General features: G+C 40.5%; 1 protein-coding gene across 13 annotated transcripts in view; it reads right to left on the reverse strand.

The window, feature by feature from the left end:
- ARID1B (AT-rich interaction domain 1B) overlaps positions 1–15,028 on the reverse strand; it is a 534,317-nt gene that overhangs the window by 103,181 nt on the left and 416,108 nt on the right. For all 13 annotated transcript variants that reach the window (XM_073627912.1, XM_073627919.1, XM_073627914.1 and 10 more), the window contains 2 exons: positions 11,255–11,434; positions 548–866 (listed from right to left, as the gene is read on the reverse strand). In XM_073627912.1, the coding sequence (XP_073484013.1) occupies positions 548–866; positions 11,255–11,434 (499 nt within the window). The remainder of the gene's footprint in view (positions 1–547; positions 867–11,254; positions 11,435–15,028) is intronic.

A 15,028-nucleotide genomic window follows, 5' to 3' on the forward strand; every position in this document is an offset into this window, starting at 1 on the left:
AATGCATTTACGTAAGAAACCTTGAGCCTTTACAACCACGTTAAATAAGGGAATATATACTTAAAGTGAGCTTGAACATTGATGTGTGTATTCGCACACACTTTTACTTGATGTGAAGCCTTGGTCAACCATTTTGTACCTGTTGTAACTTCAATTTTTTTTATTTTTTATTGACAACATGACATGAAAATACATAACAGGATTTCTGCAGCTTAACCAATCAACAGTTTGCATCACAGCAATTTAAGCTTTTTATAGAGTCTTTTGTAATGTTTGGAGCTAGCTACAGAATCCCCTGCTTAAGTAGCTACTCATGTTATCCATTACAGATGCTGATGAGCATGGCACACCAGCAAGTTATGTGGCCAGTTACTGCCGCACCTCCATAGCCAGCTACAATTTGCAAGATAAAATAATCAGAGCTTTCTGGCTGCTGGTAATCACTGCTACAAATATACTGGAGTGACATGAACTTAATAATCCTAACACCCCATGCACATACATGTGACACAACGTGTAGAACAGGTGTTCATTTACGCAAACATACCTGTTTTGAGCAGAGTTAGCCGCTGCCTGCATCACTGCAGCTGCTGCCTCCTGCGCCTTGCGGTTTACAGAAGGTATGGGTGGTCCCATCCCTGGAGCACCCTGTTGTGACATGCCAGGGGAAATGGGGGTCATATTTCCCATGTTTCCAGGATATGGTCTGCTTTGCACTGAGCTAACTGGCATTCTGCCCATGTTAATAGAGCCACTGGGTCCTTGTCCGTGCATCTGGCTGTTGGTGTTCACATTTATTCCGGGGCCTGGACCATTGTAATTTGTGTTCGGTACACCAGAATATGAAGGTGGCCTTGAGTAATTACCTTTAATAGAAATAAACCAGCGTTAAAACGATTGCACATTTTTTCATGTCAACAATTACATCTATACTAAACAATTTCAGTTTTAAGCAGTTACAGACATCCCAGGTGGACTAAACAAATGGCCAATGTTTTACAGCCTATCCTCTGCCAGTATGCTGTAGAGGAGTCTTGAAGAGGAGAAGCAATGATCTCTTTGCGGAGACAAACCCCTACTGAGTCACAGCTATAGCTGTGCAATCAGCAAAGCTCATGCTTCCTACTGATTGAAGAGTGTGACTCGGACTCGTCGGGGGGCTTGTCAGACTTCTGCAAAGGGCAGAGTAAAAGCAGGTGGCTGAGCTGTGGTATTACTGCACCCTGGATGCCGATCAGGGTTCTAACATTACAACCTGACAGGGCTGTTCACATTCCATGGCTTTGATGCTTTGCTTCATGACTGTGCCAATTTTAACTTAGGCTGCAATGCCTGTCAAACCCGTTCCCGGAGATCAATGGGCCTGCACCGCAAGCCAAATACTTAACTCGAAGTTGAGGTGCAGTCCTCCAATATAAAATTGCTGCTTGCCAATTAACCACTTGACCTCCGGAAGATTTACACCCCATCCTGACCAAGCCATTTTTTGCGATACAGCACTGCGTTACTTTGACAATTGCGCGGTCGTGCGACAATGTATCTAAATAAAATTTCTGTCTTTTTTCCCCACAAATAGAGCTTTCTTTTGGTGGTATTTGATCATCTGTGGTTTTTATTTTTTGTGCTATAAACAAAGAACGATCATTTTGAAAACAAATTGTGTATATATATATATATATATATATATATATATATATATATATATATATATATATATATATATATATATTAATATTACTTTCTGCTATAAAGCACATCCAATAAAAAAATGTAAAAAAAAAAAATCTAATTTGTTCATCAGTTTAGGTCGATATGTATTCTGCAACATATTTTTAATAAAAAGAAAATCTCAATAAGTGTATATTGATTGGTTTGCGCAAAAGTTATAGCATCTACAAACTATGGAATATATATATATCTCTATAGATATATATATATATATATATATCTCTATAGGTATATATCTATAGAGATATATATATATATATATCTATATATATATATATATATATATTTTTTTTTTTACTAGTAATGGCAGCTTTTAGGAACTTCTAGCAGGACTGAGATATTGCGGCAGACAAATCGGACACTGACACTTCTTTGGGAGCCAGTGACAAGACTATAGCGATCAGTGCTAAAAATATGCACTGTCACTGTACTAATGACATTGGCAGGGAAGGGGTTAACATCAGGGCAATCAAAGGGTTAAATGTGTGCCTAAATAAAGTTTCAGTGTAGTGGGGGAGGTGCTTTTACTAGTGGAAGGCATGGATCGGTGTTTCTGCTTTACAGAAACACAGGATCCATGCCTTCTGTACTGACAGAACTGCAATCTGGCTTGTTTACTTACGCATATCGCCGCTCTGCCTGTGTACATAACGATCAGCGGGTGCCAGTGGACATAGGGTCTGTGGGACCCGCTGATCAGCTCCCGCTATGTAAAATGACAGTGAGAGCGAATCGGCGATGGCGTGCCCGATACCCAGAAGTGCTAGTTCATGTATATATACATGATTCTGCAAAGCGCGGCCGCCCTGTAGCAGTAAATCTGCTATGGGGTGGTCAGCAAGTGGTTAATAAAAAAAAAAAGGAAAAAACAAAACGAAAAGTAGTAGCACCTCCTGAACACGTCAGCTGTTACTATACCACCCTCTGAAAAGGTAGTAAAGCTAGCCATACATGGATCTGTTTTTTTTTTCAACCGGCCAAGTGAACGGATGCCCCCATCCTCCAGAGGAGGATTCCCCGCTGTTAGAATACAATAGTACAGCAGGGGCACCTCCTTTGTCAGAATAAACTGATAATCTCCGCAGCCTGTTGGCTGCAGTGCTGATCGAAAAAAAATATTTCAACAAGCCTGTTCGTGAGAAGTTGATCTAATTGTAACGGCCATAGATGGATCAAAATTCAGGCGATCCCTGCTGAACCAGCCAAATTTCGATCCATCTAGGGCCAGCTTAACCATTACTGCCTGTTTGAAAGAGCACTAAAACCTTGCCCACCTTTTTGTTTTCATGCATCTGGAATGAATTTAGCTGGATTTATTTGAAAAGTTCAATTGTGCATTAAATGTGCATTTCAGAATAAACAAATCTTTAACTTATTTTTCCCTTGCAAAACCATGGAACGTCAGAAACTGTAAAGTGTAAATAATATTTATCTAAGCTAAGAGTTTTTGTCAGTGGTACAATGAGTATTTGTAATTTTTCCAGGTAGCTGTTCCTAATGACAGCTTTGACGTTTTCGGCCCAAGCAATCCAATGACATATGCAAAATTTTTAAACTGATAAACATAGTCATCTATCACATTAAGGTGATCGCTCAAGCTTTGTTTGGACATTCTAGAAAGCTTTAATGAATGATGAACTGTAGCTATGCAAATAATTTATCCTGTGTGAAAACAATTGATTTTAAAAAGTACTGCTTTATTGTTCTAGAAAATGTCAGTTTTAGCAAGCAAGAATACAATAGAATTTCCTGTTCTTAAAAGTGTAAGTCTGGGCAAAGAAAAAAACAAGCAAAAAAAAAAAAAAAAAAAACACTACTCTGCAATACATTCATGCCTTTCCTATGTTTCAACCAGTTAAAAGAAAGCTGCAAATACAGCAAAATACTTGTTAATCCTGGCAACAATCCTGTATGCTTCTAACTTCCCGTTTAAGCTGACAACACAGCACTCTGCTGCACTGAAATCCAAAACAATGCTGTCAGTCTTGTCCATTTCACTCCCCTGGACTATAAACACACCCCCCCATCATAAAATGGGAACGCTGTTTTTTTAGTCCAGTTAGACAGAGCTGAAAATGGCTGAATACACTGCTTCGGAATTCAACAAAGCAGAGTCAACATTGTCAGCTTAAATAGGAAGTTAGGAGATCATTGCATTTCGGGATTAACAAGTATTTTTCTGTACCTGTAGTGTTCTTAAAAGAGACAAAATTTGGGGAAATGTGCAGGTATTGCAGAGATGTAGTACGTGTTTTTGTTTTTTTTTCATATTTTAAAGCACGTTTGAGCCTGAAACGGCTACAGGTGGCCACCTACTGTATGATAGATCAGCCTAAAAACCTCAACTGTATTTGAGGAAAAAAATCTACCAGGTCTCTCTCTAGCTGATCCACAGCCTGCCCCTTTCTGCTTTCCTTAACTCCATCTTGGCCCCATCACTTTCTTTTTTTCTTTTTTACTTTTTATTTAATGGCGTGCAACCGATACAATAGAACTTAGAATTCACACAAATTGCAACAGGTTACATAATGCTTAAGTCAGATCTGAAACGCCAGGGTGCCATTGCAAGGTGTATGTAAAATAGGTCAAATAAACAGCCATCGGAATGTGCAACAGTATGTACACAATAATTCAACAGATGGTGTCGATTATGCAGTTGAAGGCAAAATGACACCGTCCATAGTGACAGTTTGGGCGCAATCCCTATACACTGGGAGAGTTCCCCTCCGTTCTTGGAAGAAATTACCAAAGGTGGAACAAGGTCATATGGGGTAACCTTTGAATAGAGAGAAGATTGTAGCGAGGAAGTCTGATATAGGGGGGTCCAGCTGATTTCTGTGCACCCCAGGATTTAAATTTATTAATGGAGAAGAAGGAAAAAGAAGGGGGGGTTGGAAGAAGAGAAAAAAAAAGGAGGAGGAGATTGGGGTTGGGGAAAAGGCTCAAAACTGGGGGAGCAGGAGTAACCAGTATCAGGTGGTCAACAGAGCATTCAAATGATGTCCACTTGTGAGGTGTATTGGAGGTATTCATCAGAGAAGCATGTTCCTCAGATTTGTCCAGAAGAGCGGAGGTCAGGTCCTCCATCTGTTCGATGTAATTCACTCTTGCGAGTCACTGAGCCACCGTTGGAGCAGATTGTTGTTTCCACATACATGGAATACAGGCCCAAGTAGCATTTAGGAGATGTTTAAGAAGGGATTTGTGATACCTCTTCCTAGAAAGAGTGATGAGGTTGAGTAGAACTGCAGCAGGATTATCCAGCAAGAAGATACCTATAAATTTATGAATAAGTTGGAGTATGAGCTGCCAAAAAGAGCAAAGCTTGGGGCACTCCCAAAAAATTTGAAGAATAATGCCCGCATGTGTCAACATCGGTCCGTTTGTAGGGAATAGCTCAGCTAGAACTTATTGAGTCCTATACCAGCACTTAACTTTTTTTATAGGTGGTCAGCCCCTCACTTCTGCAGTCAATAACATTAGGAGATCAGGAAGAGTCACGTTACTCATCAACCTGGACCTGTGATTTTTCTGTAAAACAGCCTTTCTTTTCCAAGTAAGCCAGGCACCTTTCAGCACAATGAACTGCATGCAGGCATCATACGGGAAATGGTTTCTGTGCCGAGATAGCCCTTTAAAAAGTCATACACAAACCTTCAGCTGTGACCTTGTCCTAGTACTCCACAGACTGAAAATGGCATCACAGGTACACAGACTATCTGACATCACCATAGAAGTCTGAGATTTTATTTTTTTATTTTTTTATCCAAAGATTTATCTACCTGCTCTAAATACTAAAAAAAGCATGTCAAAATAATTTAATTTCAAATGAACTGTCTCTTAAAAAAAATTGCACGGTTTAGAAATATTTGTATGATTCCTGTACAAATTAATGTAAAATAAATTTTGACAAAAGCATGTTTTAGGGCAGCCTCAGAAACCCCAGCGGCTGAAAGTGGGTATTTTCTTTTAATTTAATATTGCTAAAGCACTGTCTGTAGCCAGCAGCATGAACCCTCCGCTAGCATTTCGAGACATCAATCATTCAATCCCAGAACTCAAACACTTTAGTGAAGAGGTTAAAATTTGGGAAGAATAAAATGCACAAAGCTTTTTGAGGGGAAAAAAAGCTTGAGGGCGTAAGTTAACCTACATACATTTTTGTTCAAAACTTACTACTGAACTTAACAAGGCCTCTAAGGCAGCATGCCAGATTTCAAATCAAAGCTGTCACTGATCTTTTTATTTATTTTATTATTTAAGAAGAGAATGCACCTTGATCTTTTCATGAGCAGCATTGCTTATTATAGGCTTGTGTCAAAAGAGCTGGCAAAAATTACTATGCATTCTGTCCAAATAATCAGTCACTGCGCACAGGGTTTCCCAGAGGAGGCGCTATGTCAGCTTAACTCTTTAACCGTTAGAAGGATTTAAACTGTAGCTGACGTTCAAAGATATATATGAGCAGAAACGAACAAAATAATTTTCCGGATATTAAGACACTGCAATCCAGTATACTCAAAGGACAGGCCAATCTATGTAACATCACCTAGATAGATATAACATGATATATGAGGTACTCTACGCGATAGTGGGCAAACTTATACACAGACCCATCCAGAAAGAATTTTCAAGGTGTTAAAATGGTTCTAAAAGACACCTACTCATAAAACACTTTGCTTAGTTTATTCATGGCTACTGTTGCTGAAATCACAGAACAGGGATTTGTGTGTTTACACACACACGTCCCTGTTCTGACTCTCGTGCCCGTGATCGCGCGTGGCCGGCGATCATGGTGACCACTGGCCATGCGCATCCGGACCTCCGCACCCTTCCGGCAGCGTGCGCCCACCTGCTTTTCCCGCTTAAAGGGCCGACGCACAGCTACGACGGTTCGCGGGAACGTGCCAACCTGCCGCAGTATATGACGGCAGCTGGTTGGCAAGTGGTTAAGGCAAAGCTATAGCAACAAGATTAGCAAGTAACCCTTCTATCCAACTATTGCTTGGACATACACCTGCATCCCTACCTAGAGATTCTATTAAAGTGGAACTACACTGCACCTGAGTACCACAAACCAAAAACAAAATGTAATACATTTTTAGTATTCAAAGCTAACTCGCCCATCCATTTCTCCATGCTTTATTTTGCTAAGAAATCACTTTGAAAAACATTCCCCCTAGTATTTTAGGCCATGGCCATCTTGAGAACGGGCAGATTATTCATGCAGCATTTACTTCATGGAATCAATCTGCCCTTAGCTCTGGCATGCAGGCAGGAGAGTTTGCTTAGCTGAGAAAACCCCTCCTCCCATGAAGACTCCTGGGATGTATGACATAATTTGCCTAGGCCTGGAAACCAAGAAGTAAAAAAAAGTTTAAAACAAGTAAATATAATATACTCCTCTACCCATTTACTAATGCTAGTAGCATAAGGATTAAAAATATTCAATGTTGATTGAGAGAGTGAAGTTCCGCTTTAAGTCCTTCCACACTCTCATAAGTGGAAAAGTGCCATGCCTGGTGCCTAATCAACTTATTAGCACGCTCAGTTATTGTCCCACATGCCTGTTCAGTGAGCAAGTCAGTATACAAATGATTATTCCAGCTTGCATCTAAAATTGTACTAATGTATGCCCTCCTCCCCCCTCTTCTGTTTTTAGCACTTTTTTTTTTAAGGGGGGGGGGGGGTTCCTGGTTTGACAGGTCGTTCCCACTTCTGGTCAGATTATCACGACAATCCACCAGAAGTTCTTCTCTCTCTCCTCCCCACCTTCTGGAGCACATCAAAGGACCCCCAGAAGGCTGCGGGACCATTCACAAGGCGCAGCACAGCACAACTCATTAATGTGCAATTGGCAGCTGGCTGTGAAGCCACAAGGAATTGTAGTTGGTTGCCCACAGTAAACATGACAGTTCCGGAGACCCAAAGACCAGCGAAGAAGCGGTTCAGGTGAGCATGACATTGGAACCCTTGACAGGTGAGTTTCCAACAGTATTTGTAGCTGCTGTCTTTACATTTTTTCCAAACACAGCAAAAAACTGCTTTATAACTACTTCTAAGAGTGGAGAATAATAGCACAAAATCTGCCTAAATTCACATAATCCCATATCATGTCCCGCAAACAAGATGAGTTTCCCAGAGGCAGTATACTCAAACCTAGATTTTGGCGATCATGAGCATTTCTAGACATGCCCTGGATCTATGAAGACCCAGCTGAGGAGAAGGCACCACTGGGTGGAGTGATCTTCTGCTAGGTTTTAGCTAAAAAAGAAAAAAAGCTTTAATTTCACTTTAAGTTTGTCTGTGAGACACTTATGGCACAGCAATTAAGGCCTATTTTACGGAATACATGGTCGGCAACACATTTGTGCGTATATACATTGAGTAGGCAAATTTAAATTATAAACAGGCTCCAAAGAGTAAACAATTGATTTAATTGTAAACCCAAAAAAATAGACAGAATAGAGGGAAACCCAGAAAGGTGGTCAGTCATTTTCCTATGCCTTGCTAATCTATTAGCAATTGTTGGCTTGGACAGGAAACAGATGGCCTCAGACATTAAAGACAATGAATCCAGCAGCTGCTGGGCTGGTCCTTATTAGTTGGAAATGTCACAATGCCAAGCCTGGGCACCCACACACATGTAGATGTCGCTTATTAATCTGGAAAGCAGCAGCCAGCTAAAAAGAGATGGGTGGAACTGCTTATCTGACCCTCTTGTAACTACTGTAATAGTGAAGAAGTTTCTATTGGAGTATACCTTTAGTATAAGCAAGTAAACAATTTTCAAAGCCTCCAATCTGAAAAAACATTTCACCAGTATTAGTACTGAAAATAGAGTGGCATATCAATTCTACTATAATTTACGTGCTTTTTTTTTTTTTTTTTTTTTTTTTTTGATGGTATACATTTTTGAGAACGTTTTTAAAGAATTCAGCAGTAGTGTGTGTGATACATTGGGGGGGGGGGGGTTTACTAAAACCAGAGAGTGCAAATTCTGGTGCAGCTCTGCGGAGAAACCAGCAGCTTTCAGGTTTTGTCAAAACTTAATTGAACAAGCTGAAGATAGAAGCTAATTGGCTACTATGCACGTCTGCACCAGATCCCGAGTGCTCCAGTTTTGATGTTTGAATTCCCATTTGGGTTATACACAATAGTCAACAAGCACAAGTATTGGGAGAAAAATTTACAGTGATGTCAAATATATGTGCAAATTCTTTTATATGAAAATTGGAATTCAACTTAATTTAAAGTATATCTAAAGCCAAAGCTATTTTTTAGTTCTGGATAGCACAGGGAAAAATGAAAACCTGAGATTTAAAAAAAAAACAATTCTGTCTATATTGATGAATTTGAGACATTTTCCTTTACTTCCTGTCCTGTAGACTTTCCAAAGTGAGATAAATCCTTGTCACTAAAGCAATAGAAGATTTCACAGCTATTTTTTGTTTCAGTGACAACTCAAAATCAGTAAAGAGAGGGTGTATGGAGCATATCCACTAGTTATATTTCCAAGCAAGGGCCCATGTAAACATTGGGTATTTTAGAATGCATAGGGGGTATTCGAAGGTGTTCATGACTTTTTTTTTTTTTTCATAAGACTGTATATGTACCCAAAATTGAAAATGTACTTGACTGGTGTTACATTTGCAATTTTAGGCTAGGTTTCCACTATTACGACCTGAAAGTCGTGCGATTTTGCCGTGATTTTGATACGGCTGGAAACAATGCCTGTGTATTCTTGAGGTCTATGTAGATCAAGTCGCATCAAAATGGGACCAAAGTAGTGCAGGGAATAATCTGAAGTCGCTGCAACTTGAAGTCGCACAGATATGAACACTACTCATTGGAAATCATGGGGAACAACTTGGCATGTGACTTTGCAGTCCCAAGACGCATGACAGATCGCACTAGTGGAAACCGAGCCTTAGAGGTTTTTTTTAGGTGTGATAATTCTGCATATAACAGGAATAATCCTCTTATCTGCTCCTACTACTCCTTTTAAGTGTATGTAAGCCCCAAAACAAAAATGTAATTAGTTGCAGATTACCAGTCTTTAGACAAGGTGACTGCATTTGTTTCTTCTTTCAGGCTTCTTTCCTTTATTTTTACCTGGTGACCCTGCCAGCAACACACTTTCGGTCACCCTAAAATAGTACTACATCATACCTCCCCCTCACCTTATTGCCTTAGCATAGGGGGAGATTTCTGTACCTCACAAAGGTGAACTGGGTAGGCCGGATACCATTGCTTGACATAACACTGCAGAGGACAAAGGTCAGCACTCAGGCAGGATCAACAGGTATATATCGAACACAAATATATATATAGATATATCTATAAGCAATTTTAATAGCATACTTAAAGGGGTTGCAAAAGTTTTTTACCTAATGCATTCCGTGCATTAAAGGAGTTGTAAAGGCAGAAGGTTTTTTATCTTAATGCATTCTATACATTAAGATATAAAAAACTTTTGTGTAGCAGCCACCCCAGCACCCCCTTAATTACTTACCTGAGCCCCTTCTCTCCCCAGCGATGTCCATGAATGTCTAAGCCGTCTGGGCCACTCCTCCTGATTGGCTGAGACAAAGCAGCAGTGCTGCTGGCTCCCACAGCTGTCAATCAAAGTCAGTCAGTCAATCAGGGGAGAGAGGGGTCTGGGCTCTGTGTCTGAATAAACACACAGGGCTGTGACTCGGCTCCAGTGCCCCCATAGGAAGCTGCTGACTGTGGGACCACTCGATAGGAGGGAGGAGGCCAGGAGCAGCAAAGAGGGACCCGAGAAGAGGAGGATTCAGGCTGCTCTGTGCAAAACCAACTGCACAGAGGAGGCAAGAATGTGTTTTTTTTTTTCTTGTTTTAAATAACAGACTTCACAATAACTTTAAGGTAAACAATGTTTAGGTGTCAGTATCGCCCCCTCTGCCACCCTTTACTTACCTGAGACCTTATTCGATTGAGTGCCATCACCGTGCACGTCTACAGATCTTTTCTCCCCTCACTTCCGGGTCTCGCTGGCTTTGCTGGGGCACCGGGAGCCATTGGCTCCCAGTGCTGTCAATCAAAGCCAGTGACAAGGAAACGGGGGGCGGGACTGAGTCCCGCTGTCAGCGTCAATGGATGCAGCAGAGGGACTCGGGTACGAGCACGCACGCGTGCCCCCATGGGAAGCGGTTTACCATGGGGGCACTAGCCAGAGAGGAGGGGCCAGGAGTGCCGGCAGGGACCGGAAAAGAGGAGGTTCCCGCCCGCTCTGTGCGATTCCATTTCACATTGTAGGTAAGTGTAGACATGTTTGTTATTTATTTTTATTTTTTTAATTTACCTTTACAACCCCTTTAACAGACCAAATAGAAAAAGTTCATTTTACATACACATTAAGTAATATTGATTTCACAGACAACAAGACTATCAGTCTGTGATATAGAATTATTTCTATTACATTTGTATATTAGAATATAGATGTACAAGTTAATGTATGTTCAAAGTAAAGCTGAACTGTATCTGTAGATTTATATCTTGCCTTGTGGTCCATATTGGTTGATCTGAGGGCCATAAGTGCTGCTGGAGTTTCCTTGTGGAAAGCTGCCCATACCAGGATGTATCTGACCTCCAGGAGATGGATGCGGAGACATAGAAGGCCCCGTGTGCTGTGGTCCATATTGTGGCAACTGATGATTTCTCTGCACACTGGGCATATAACCTACAATAAAAAAAAAAAAAAGAATTAATGTGCGGTTACTGGCACTGCACTAGGTGTTGGAAATGTCGTCAAGGCCTTATTCATGCGATTGTGCTGTGTTAGTACATATGCATTATCATGCTTTGCATTAAGACAGTGGTTTCATTTGAATGGGCTGCCTATTGCACCAAAATGCACCAAAAAAGGTGGACTCACTTTTTTGTGATAAATATGGGATGCAAAGCACAGCCAGTGGCAAGGTGCATTGGGGTGCAATTCAGAATTAATTGGACCACATCACATCACTGCATGTAATGCACAGGTGACCACAGTACAACCTAAGTAACTAACACAACCCTGTGCATGCTGCACCATTTAAAACATGCTTAATCAGCAACAAATATAACACTACCCCAAAAAACAAAACAAAAAAAAAATTTCAGTACTACAGCATCAATACAATAAAGAGGAGTTCATTAAGTACCATACAAAAGAACTATCTGAATACATACAGTCAGGGCTTTTTTTCAGTAGGAACACAGGGGAGCGCAGTTCCAGCACCTCTGGAACTGAATATATGTAAAGTCAGGGGGTATTGCTGGCTGCTGAGGAATCTGTTGTTGCTGGGGGGGGGGGGGGTTAAGTTGCTGGGAGGGATCTACAGTTAAGGGTGGGATATACTGTTACTGACTGCTGCAGGGTCTATTGTTACTGAAGGGGGGGGGGGGATTTTGTTGCAGGGGGTCTATAGTTGCTGTGGGGTCCAATGTGGATGGGGGAGGCTATTATTGCTGGCTGCAGGGGATCTATTTTACAGCTTTTCTTGTTATTAAGAAATTCCATACAAATTAATCAGCAGCACAAAATGAATGGTTCTGTATTCTCTAAAAGGGGCAGTACTGGGCAGTGGGTAGGGGGGTGGAGATGAAGGATGGTACTTGAAGGCGAGAAGGTGGTGGAGACAAGGGATGGTGCTCAAAGGTGTGTAAGGGGTGCAGACAAGGCGTGACTGGATGGGGGGGGGGGGGGGGGGGGGAATACCTGCACCCATTCTCTGAGAGAAAAAATCCCTGCATACAGTATATGTTTAATTTGCCTCTGCCCATAAAACCATTTATAAACAAAACATCCCACAATAACACTAATTGTAATGTCTAACAACAACTGCAATTATAGCTAAGGAGTAGCCACAAGCAGTGTTTTAAATTAACCGATACGAGAGGGAGAGAGACCTGGGTATGAAATATTGTATCGTGACGAAAGCACGTGTGACAATACTACAAATACTAGTGCACCATTACACATCTTCATTATAATTTTGTATAGATCAAATGTACATTCATAACCATTTTATCCCTTTTATTTCCCAAAGAATAAAAAGCAGGCATAAGAAATCCAGTGATATTTCAAGAAGATTCTTTACAGAGGTAGTTGCCATTTGCCCATATATTGTGTGTGGTATAAAAAAAAAAAAAAAAAAAAAAAGTTAAAAAAATTATAATAAAAAAATTAAAAAACCATTAAAGTTTCCCTTAAAATTAGAGGTATGCCACTTCAATGAATCACTAAACTTGTTATTGAGCATGTTTAAAATGATTCTTTTTTTATTTCATTCTAAAAAATTTTTTTTTTTTTCGTAAAATGTTGAAACTTTAGAATGAAATAAAAAAAAGAATCCTTTTAAATATGCTCAATAACAAGTTTAGTGATTAAAGTGGCATGTCTCTCATTTTAACGGAAACTTTAATGGTTTTTAATTTTTTATTATAAGTTTTTAAACTTTTTTTTTTTAGTAAAATGTTGAAAACACAAAAGTTGTGCGCTTATATAAGGGAGTGGAAAGCAATTGGATGGAAGGGAAACAAGGAGTTTTTCATAATATTATATATACACAATCTGACAACTGGAATTTTGGTTTGCTACAATATTTTTTATTTAACTCTTAAAATCACACAATCTTGTTTGCCATTTACTAGATACACAGTTCTCCTGAATCTTACAGATCAGGGCTGTAGCACCTCCTGTAGTTTAGCCAGCTGGGCTGTTTAGGCAGTCTAATGGAGTCTCCTGTTGTTTGATTAGCTATGCAAGGCTATTAACATTAACTAAAATAGATTGATGATGAAATTTTGTTGATTCCTCATCCTTGGCACAGAATACTGTTGAAGTAAACATTTGAAGTATGTGCTACACAACAGGAAGAGAAGTCAGGGGCTTGCATCCAGAACAAGGCAGCATTACATCTTTAAATGAGGGCATCTAAATCAGGAAGATGGATGAATCCAAGCATGTATTTCACAAACAAGTCTATGAGCTTCATAAAAAGGAGTCAGGAAAACAGAGCACAGTTTTGATAACTATCACAGAGTACATGAGGAGATGGTTACATTTCTTCACTAATATATATATATATATATATATATATATATATATATATATATATATATATATATATATATATATATATATATATATATATATACACACACACATACCCATTTATATAGACATTGGGGTTGATTTACCAAGACAGAAGAATGCAAAATCTGGTACATCTCTGCATAGAAACCAATCAGCTTCCAGTTTTTTTTTTGTCAAGGCTTAATTGAACAAGCTGCACCAGATTTCACACTCTCCAGTTTTAGTAAATCAACCCCATTGTCATAGGGGAGCGAAGCCCATTGCATTAGGGCATGGGTCTCAAACTGGCGGCCCTCCAGCTGTTGCAAAACTACAAGTCCCATGAGGCATAGCAAAGCTGACATTACAGGCATAACTCCCACAGGCAGAGGCCTGATGGGACTTGTAGTTTTGCAACAGCTGGAGGGCTGCCAGCTTGAGACCCCTTGCATTAGGGTGTGGACCCTAAAGCTCAAAACACACACGTCTTTCTCTGCAGCCTCAGCTGCACAGGGCAGCAAATGAATGGGAAATGCACTGTGCTGTGTGGTTTCCTGTTCATCCATAATTGAAGCAAAGTAAACACAGTTTACAATTCTTCAGTTATGAATGGACACAGTGAGAAAGTGCGTTCACTGTATTCATTTAAAAACGAAGGGGCCGGCAAATTACATATTTACTAGCCCCTTCCCCCACTCTCCATCCTGAAACATCCCCTGTAGCAGCCAGGGGGAGAGCAGGGGAGCCAGCAGCAATGAGGGGCGGGCAACACAGGGGGGAAGCCCGGCAGTACGGGGAAACGGCACTGCACATAGTGATTAGGGTATGCGCAGGCACACCCCCTGCGCATGCCTATGCCCAAAGTGTATGCATATACACACATGCAAAGTCTGAACCATAAAGAAAAATGCTACTCTGCTGCTGCAAGGGTTGCTTCATGTTATCTTTATCCAGTGCAAAGAAACAGGTTCACTTGATCCTATTTTTGCTTTTCCACTGCTCTAGGATGCAAGGGTAAGAAGCCCTGATCAAAGCTCGACTTGAAAATTGTCCCATGCTTGCACTGCAAGGGTTAACTGCTCATTTAGGTCTAGGAGGCATAGAAAAGTAGATTCACTCACCTGATCCTCTGCTCCTTCATACTGCAAGACTGGTGTGTCCTCTCCCCCATGCGCCAGTGGTCTAAGGTCCTGATGTCATCAAGACCAATGTAGG

Source organism: Aquarana catesbeiana, linkage group LG04 (assembly GCF_042186555.1).
Source record: "Aquarana catesbeiana isolate 2022-GZ linkage group LG04, ASM4218655v1, whole genome shotgun sequence".
Classification (NCBI taxonomy): Eukaryota; Metazoa; Chordata; class Amphibia; order Anura; family Ranidae; genus Aquarana; species Aquarana catesbeiana.